At 40.4% G+C, this 7,719-nt stretch overlaps 1 protein-coding gene across 1 annotated transcript; it reads right to left on the reverse strand.

Moving 5' to 3' along the window:
* Positions 1–287: 287 nt before the first annotated feature.
* On the reverse strand, positions 288–7,230 carry LOC140710164 (small ribosomal subunit protein eS25-like). Its single transcript, XM_073011399.1, has 3 exons — positions 7,209–7,230; positions 4,820–4,960; positions 288–757 (listed from the first exon to the last, which is right to left on the reverse strand). The coding sequence occupies exons 1-3, from the start codon at positions 7,228–7,230 to the stop codon at positions 303–305; spliced, it is 618 nt and encodes a 205-aa protein (XP_072867500.1). The 3' UTR covers positions 288–302.
* Between the last annotated feature and the right edge of the window lie 489 nt (positions 7,231–7,719).

Consider the following 7,719-nt stretch of genomic DNA (forward strand, 5'->3'; position numbering starts at 1 on the left):
ATCCAAGAAGATTAAAGAGAATAGTACTCAGCTCTACTACAGAGAAAGGAGTAGTGCCTGCTTCTGTAATCCAACCTGGAAAATGTTATAATTCATGGGATATTTAGTAGAGGATTCAAAAAGTTCTTGCCTCAGTAGTCAGAAATAATCTAGACTAAGTGCACCTCCGGTCTCACCTAACATCTTAAAAGCAAGACTAAAAATTATTTTCAAGTAAAATACCAGCATCCTAGAACAAAGTTCAAGAATACCTATGGGAATATAAAAATATCCAACACCTAAGCAGATTTTTTTTTTAAAATTTAATAAAGTTTTATTTTTCCAAATGAACAGTTGGTTGGACCTATTCGTGCATCTTCACCAACAGCTGGAGCATCTCCACCCTTTGTATTTCTGGTGTAAATTACTTGAGCTCTGTGCTTTGAAACCAGTTTGATAAATCCTTTACTAAGGAGCTCCTGAAGGGCTGCCCTGGCCAGGGAGCCTCGAATCTTCGGTCTCTCAGAGACCACAGCTGGGGTTATAAGTTTATAGTTGGGAACTTCCTTACAGAGTTTGTTATAGGTAGCTTTGTCAAACAAGACTATGTTATTGAGCTTGTCCTGAACTTTGCCTTTGGACCACTTCTTCTTTTTGGCCTTGTCCCTGGATTTGTTCACTGGGTCTTTGTCTTTCTTGGCCAACTTTCCAACATCTTTCTTCTTGTTGTCCTTGAGCACATTGCAAAGCTCAGAGAGCAGTGGCAAACACAGCCTTGCTAAGATGTTGGACAAAAAGCAGCAGATAAAATTTAAAATGTCTGATATCCAATCAAAAATTTCTTGCAAAGAAGCAAGAAATGATACAGATTTTAGAACTAACAGATGAAGACACTAAAAGATATTGTAAACATTTTGTGTACATACAAAGAGATAAGTAGGTATGTGAAGATATAAAAAGGACCCAACCCAAACTTCTAGAGATGAAAACTGCAATGTCTGAGATGAAAAAGACCCTGGATAGGATTAACAGTAGACTATAATTACATAAGAAAAGATGAATGAACTTGAACATATAGCAATAAAAAGTATTCAAAATAAATCAGAAATAATTTAATTTAAACAAAAAGAGCCGTGAGCTGTGAGACAATTTCAGTGGCCTAATATATATGTAATTGGATTCCCTGAAATAGAGATGTAGGACAGAGGCAAATATTTAGAAAAAGAATGGCCAAATATTTTCCAAATTTGACGAAAGCTATAAATCCACAGGTCCAAGAAGCTCAATGAACCCAAAGCTCAAGAAACATGAAGACAATGACATTAAGGCACATAATAATCAAATTTCCCAAAACTAGTCATAGAGAGAAAATCTTAAAAGCAGTCAGATAAAAAAGATAAAGATGACGTCAGATTTTTCATTGAAAACAATGAAAATAAGAAGACAGTGGGATAATCTTTACAGTGCAGAATAGAGAAAAAAAACTGCCACCTAGAATTTTATATCCAGCAAAAATATCTTTTAAAAATGAAGGCAAAATAAAGACCTTTTCAAACAAAAACTTAAATAATTTATTACCAGCATATCTTCACTACAAGAAATGTTAACATTTTCATACTGGAAGGAAGTGACACCAGGTAGAAATACAGATTTACACAAAAGAATAAAAAGCGCTATAAGTGGTAACTTTGTTAATAAATATATGAGAGTTTTAATTATTTTTTAAATCTCTTATAAAGATAATTGACTTTTTAAACAAAACCAACATCAGTGTATTGAGGGTTTTATAACAGGCATATAGGTAAAATGTGTGACAATCAGAAGTAATACCAATTCCACATAACCTCTTCCAGAAAACTATTCCTTACAGAAGAGGGAGTATTTCCCAACTCATTTAATGAGGCCAGCATTATTCTGATGCCAAAACTATACAAAAGCATTACAAGGAAAGAGAACTACAGACCATTATTCCTGATGTACAGATAAGCAAAACTTCTAAAATCTCTCATCAAGACTCCTATTCCTATTTTATTGTCAAATTTCTTGCCAGCAGTAATATTAATTTCCTAGTTGGTTTCTATGCCTCCCCTCTCCTCACTCCTATTCATTATACCTACTCTTGACAAATCAATCTTCTTTAACATGATTTGATCATGCCATTGCTCTACAGAAGTCTCTAATTGCTCTTATTGCATACTAAATAGATACAAAGTTGTAAGGTTATTATAGAAGAGGCTGAGAAAATTTTTCCACTAGCAAGCTACTAGGTAGAGTGTCCCAGGTGATAGATTATTACTATGCACTTGTCCAATGTAGAAAATGTCACGAGGTGATCTTTGTTCCTTCTTATCCAAATTGTACTTTCTAACATCAAGCTCATCTGTAATAACATGGAATATCTATTGATCATGTGCTATGTGGTATTCATCGTGTAAGCACTTTACATGCATCATCTCCACTGTAGAATCAGGGTAATAATAGTATCTGCATTACAGAATTCTTAATGGGGATTAAAAAGTACGTATAAAATGCTATACAGTGTGGAAAATATTAAGTGCTATAATAAGCTATCATTGTCTAAGTACTTAGTCATGATTATTACTCTTGTTTAATCCTTATTACTCATTTAAGAAAATTATTGTATTAACTCTTTTTTTTTTTCTTTTGAGATGGAGTTTTGCTCTTGTTGCCCAGGCTGGAGTGCAATGGCGTGATCTTGGCTCACTGCAACCTCTGCCTCCCAGGTTCAAGCGATTCCCCTGCCACAGCCTCCTGAGTAGCTGAGATGACAGGCAGGTGCCACCACGCCCAGCTAATTTTGTATTTTTAGTAGATACGGGGTTTCTCCATGTTGGTCAGGCTGGTCTCGAACTCCTGACCTCAGGTGATCCACCTGCCTTGGCCTCCCAAAGTGCTGGGATTCCAGGCATGAGCCACCGCGCCTAACATTTTTTTTTTTTTTTTGAGACAGAGTCTTGCTCTGTTGCCCAGGCTGGAGTGCAGTGGCATGATCTCGGCTCACTGCAACCTCTGCCTCCCGGGTTCAAGCGATTCTCCTGCCTCAGCCTCCTGAGTAGCTGGGATTACAGGCATGCACCACCATGCCCAGCTAATTTTTGTATTTTAGTAGAGACTGGGTTTCACTATGTTGGCCAGGCTGGTCTCAAACTCCTGACCTTAAGTGATCCACCTGCCTCGGCCTCCAAAAGTAATTGGGGTTACAGGTGTGAGCCAACACGCCTGGCCTTACCTCTTATTTATAGATGAAAACAGGCACAGAGAGGTTACATAACTTGCCCAAATCACATCACCAGTAAGTTGTAGAACTTGTTCTTAAGCTGGATTCTGTTTGACCCCCAAGCTCATATTCTCAACTACGTTTTGACCTGAGTCCAATAAAACATTATTGATATGGTTTGGATTTGTGTCCCCACCCAAATCTCATGTTGAATTGTAATCCCTAATGTTGGAGGTGTGGCCTGGTGGGAGGTGATTGGATCATGGGGTGCTCCTTCATGAATGTTTTAGCACCATCCTCTTGGTGCTGTTCTCATGAGAGTGAGTGAGTGAATTATCATGAGATCTGGTTGTTTAAAAGTCTGTAGTACCACCCGCACATGTCTCTTGCTCCTGTTCCTGCCATGTGAGATGTCTCACTCCTCCTTTCCCCTCCACCATGATTGTAAGTTTCTAGAGGTCTCCCCAGAAACTGAGCAGATGCCAGCATTATGCGAGCCAATTAAACCTCTTTTCTTTTCTCTTTTTTTTTTTTTTGGAGACGGAGTCTTGCTCTGTCACCCAGGCTGGAGCGCAATGGTGCAATCTTGGCTCACTGCAAGCTCCCCGCCTCCCAGGTTCATGCCATTCTTCTGCCTCAGCCTCCCAAGCAGCTGGGACTACAGGCACCCCCCACCACACCCATCTAATTTTTTGTATTTTTAGTGAAGACAGAGTTTCACCGTGTTAGCTGGGATGGTCTCGATCTCCTGACCTTGTGATCCGCCTGCCTCGGGCTCCCAAAGTGCTGGCCATGAGCCACCATGCCTGGCCAAACCTCTTTTCTTTATAAATTACCTGTGTCAGGTTTTTTTTAAATAACAATGCGAGAACTGACTAATGAAGAAAATTGGTACTGAGGAGTGGGGCTTTGCTATAAAGATACCTGAAAATATGAAAGTGACTTTGGAACTGGGTAATGAGCAGAAATTGGAAGAGTGTGGAGGGCTTAGAAGAAGACAGGAAAATGAAGGAATATTTAGAACTTCCTAGAGACTGGTTGAATGGTTATGACCAAAATGCTAGTAGTGATATGGACAGTGAAGTTCAGGCTGATAAGGTCTCAGGTAGAAATGAGGAACTTATTGAGAACTGAAGTAAAGGTCACTTTTGTTATGCCTTAGCAAATAATTTGGCTGCTTTGTGCCCCTGCCTAGGGATCTGTGGAACTTTGAACTTGAGAGTGACGATTTACGGTATCTGGTGGAAGAAATTTCTAAGCAACCAAGTGTTCAAGATGTGGCCTAACTGCTTCTAACAGTCTATGCTTACATGTGTGAGCACAAAATCAACCTGTGTTTAAACTTACGTTTAAAGGGGAAGTAGAGCAAAAGTTTGGAAAATTTGCAGCCTGGTCATGTGGTAAGAAAAGAAAAGCCCATTTTCAGGGGAAGAATTCAAACAGGCTTTAGAAATTTGTATAAGTAAGAAAGAGCCGATTGCTAATTGCCAAGACAATGGGGAGAAGGCCTGGAAGGCATTTCAGAAAGCTTTGTAGCAGCCCCTCCTATCACAGGCCCAGAGGCCTAGGAGGGGAGGATGGTTTTGTGGGCCACCTGGTTACCCTGCACAGCCTCAGGACACTGGTCCCTGCATTGTAGCCACTCCAGCTTCAGCCATAGCTCAAAGGGCCCAGGTACAGTTTGGGCTGCTGCTTCAGAGGGTACAAACTGTAAGACTTGGGAGCTTCCACATGGTGTTAAACCTGTAGGGGGGAAAAGTGGAAGAGTTGAGGCTTGGGCACCTCTGCCTAGATTTCGGAGGATGTACGGAAAAGCCTGAATGTCCAGGCAGAAGCCTGTTGCAAGAGTGGAGCCCTCATGGAGAACCTCTACTAGGATAGTGTGGAGGGTAAATGTGGGGTTGGAGCATCCCCCAACAGAGTCCCCACTGGGGAACTGCCTACTGGAGCTGTGAGAAGAGTGCCATCATCCTTCAGACCCCAGAATGGTGGATCCACTGACAGCTTGCACCATGCACCTGGAAAAGCTGCAGGCATTCAGTGCCATCCCATGAAAGCAGCTGCAGGGGCTACACCCTGCAGATCCACAGGGGCAGAGCTTCCTAAGGTCTTGGGAGCTCATCCCTTGCATAAGTATGTCCTAGATATGGGACATGGAGTCAAAGGAAATTATTTTGGAGCTTTAAGATATAATGACTGCCCTGCTGGGTTTTGGACTTGCATGGGACTTGTAGCCCCTTTCTTTTGGTTGATTTCTACCTTTTGGAATGGGAGTACCTACCCAATGCCTATACCCCCATTGTATGTTGAAAGTAACTAACTTGTTTTTCATTTTATAGACTCATATGTGGAAGGGAGTAGCCTTGTCTCAGATGAGACTTTGGACTTTTGAGTTAATGCAGAAAAGAGTTAAGACTTTGGGGGACTGTTGAGAAGGGATGATTATATTTTGCAATGTGAGAAGAACATGAGATTTAGGGGGCCCAGGGGTGGAATAATATGGTTTGGATCTGTGTCTCCATCAAATCTCATGTCAAATTCTAGTCCCCACTGTTGGAGGTGGGACCTTGGAGGTGGATTTCTCATGAGTGGTTTAGCACCATCCATTTGGTGGTGTTCTTGTGATAGTGAGGGAGTTCTCATGAGATCTGGTTGTTTAAAAGTATGCAGCACCTTCCCCACTCACTCTCTCTTCTTCCTGCTCTGGCCATGCCATGTGTTTGTTTCCCCTTTGCCTTCTGACGTGATTGGAAGCTTCCTGAGTTCTCCTAAGAAGCAGAAGCCGCTATGCTTCCTGTACAGCCTGCAGAACCATGAGCCAATTAAACCTTCTTTCTTTATAAGTTATGCAGTCTCAGGTTTCTTTATAGCAGTGTAAGAATGAACTAATAGAATTATTTTTTCTCCTTTGCTCTGCAGTACTGAGTGGGCTCTTAAACAACTGTATCTGTCAAAGTGTTTCAATATAGGTTGATCCTCAAAAAGAGTTTGTAGTTGATAAGAAAGATGGTCCTTCCCTGAACCATTTCGTTAAAAATGTCAACACTCCCTAGAAGCTGTTCACACATCATTTCCCATTTTCTCCTGCACTAGTGCTGATATTACTTCTTAAATGCTGACAATATTTGAGAAGCTAATTTTAGACTTTCCCTCTGGTAGAAACTAGAAGTGTGAAACAATGAGTTGGTGATCGAAACCACTGTCTGGCCTTCTCCCCATTACTTTACCAATCACAGCTTTGCTCTGTGTCCTGAGTTTTATAAGTTTATTTTTAAGGTTCCCATGTAAAGGGTTTTTTTTTTTTGCCCATTACAAAACAAGATGTTCTGTAATTTGCAACTCTTCTCTTGTTGCTCTCCTCACTCCAAGTCAGCACTTCATTGCCCTTGTTCTCAAGTCATTGCCCTTGTTCTCATGTCATATCTCAACACTCCAGCCACCTCAGTGGCTCTCTATCATTTTCAAGACTAAGCTGAAGTTCATTATGCTTGGTTTGTGTAACTCACATGTCATCTATTACCCATCGAGAGCTAAATAAGGTCATTCCAAACATGAGGGAATCTCGGTTTCTATCTAATATTTCTGTGTCTCTGTAGGGAGAACCTTTTGTGTTAGCACCCCCACTTCAGGGCTCAGGTTTTAGTGGGTTGGTACTCTGCAGCAACTGAGATATGTAATTCTGTTCCTTTTTAAGTTCTACAAACATCACAGAATCCCCTAGAATATGCCCATAAAATCCACCGACACAAAGCTAATTTTGAAAGGGTTTACATTGTGACAATGCAAAAAATGTCAAGTTGAGCTTTAGGCATTGCTTTTTTGAAATGCTTTTTGGCTACTTCAACACCATTTTTACTGACTCTTCATCTTACGTGGTCTAAATCGCACATCATATTTCTGATTCTCTTTCTCTCCTCCCTTTTCAGGAGCTAAAACAAATGTCTGTCTTTGTTTTAGGTGGGTTTCTTTAGCCACCTCCTAAAATGTTTACCTTGATCCCTGCTGACTTTCATGCCTCGTGTTCTATCACCACGCAGCATTCCAAGTATTGCCTCAAAAAGTATAGTAACCTTCCTAAGAGGAATTCTGATATTAGCTGTTAAGATAATATATTTTTAAACTTTCATTACATCACAAGGCCCTTGTGACCTAAATTATGCTCATCCTTCTAGCCCACCTCTCTACTACTCCTGTGCCTCTTCTGCTACCAGTATACCATGTTCTTTCTCATTATCATATCTTAAAAACATATCATTATTCCCTATGCCTGGAAGCCTCTCCCATCATCCAACAGAAAAAAATACATTTTTAAGGGAAAAATGTTGTATCTTATACAAATATAAACACAAGTCAAATGCTTTATTTAACTCATTTATTAATGAGGGAACTAGAACTAGTAAGATGCTACAAAAACCAAAACAGATTCAAAGGAGAATCTAGTACAGACATGTATTGGGCCACATGAGCCATCAGGAATACTTAAATGAATTTACTTCAAAAAT

Source organism: Chlorocebus sabaeus, chromosome 25 (assembly GCF_047675955.1).
Source record: "Chlorocebus sabaeus isolate Y175 chromosome 25, mChlSab1.0.hap1, whole genome shotgun sequence".
Classification (NCBI taxonomy): Eukaryota; Metazoa; Chordata; class Mammalia; order Primates; family Cercopithecidae; genus Chlorocebus; species Chlorocebus sabaeus.

Coding starts and splice junctions, on each gene's coding strand:
- LOC140710164 (XM_073011399.1), bottom strand. CDS start 7,230: ATGAAAGTCAGCAGGGATCAAG. Junction 4,961..7,208: donor GAAAGTCAGCAGGGATCAAG/GTAAACATTTTA, acceptor TCCCCCCTACAG/GTTTAACACCATGTGGAAGC. Junction 758..4,819: donor GTGTCCTGAGGCTGTGCAGG/GTAACCAGGTGG, acceptor CCAACATCTTAG/CAAGGCTGTGTTTGCCACTG.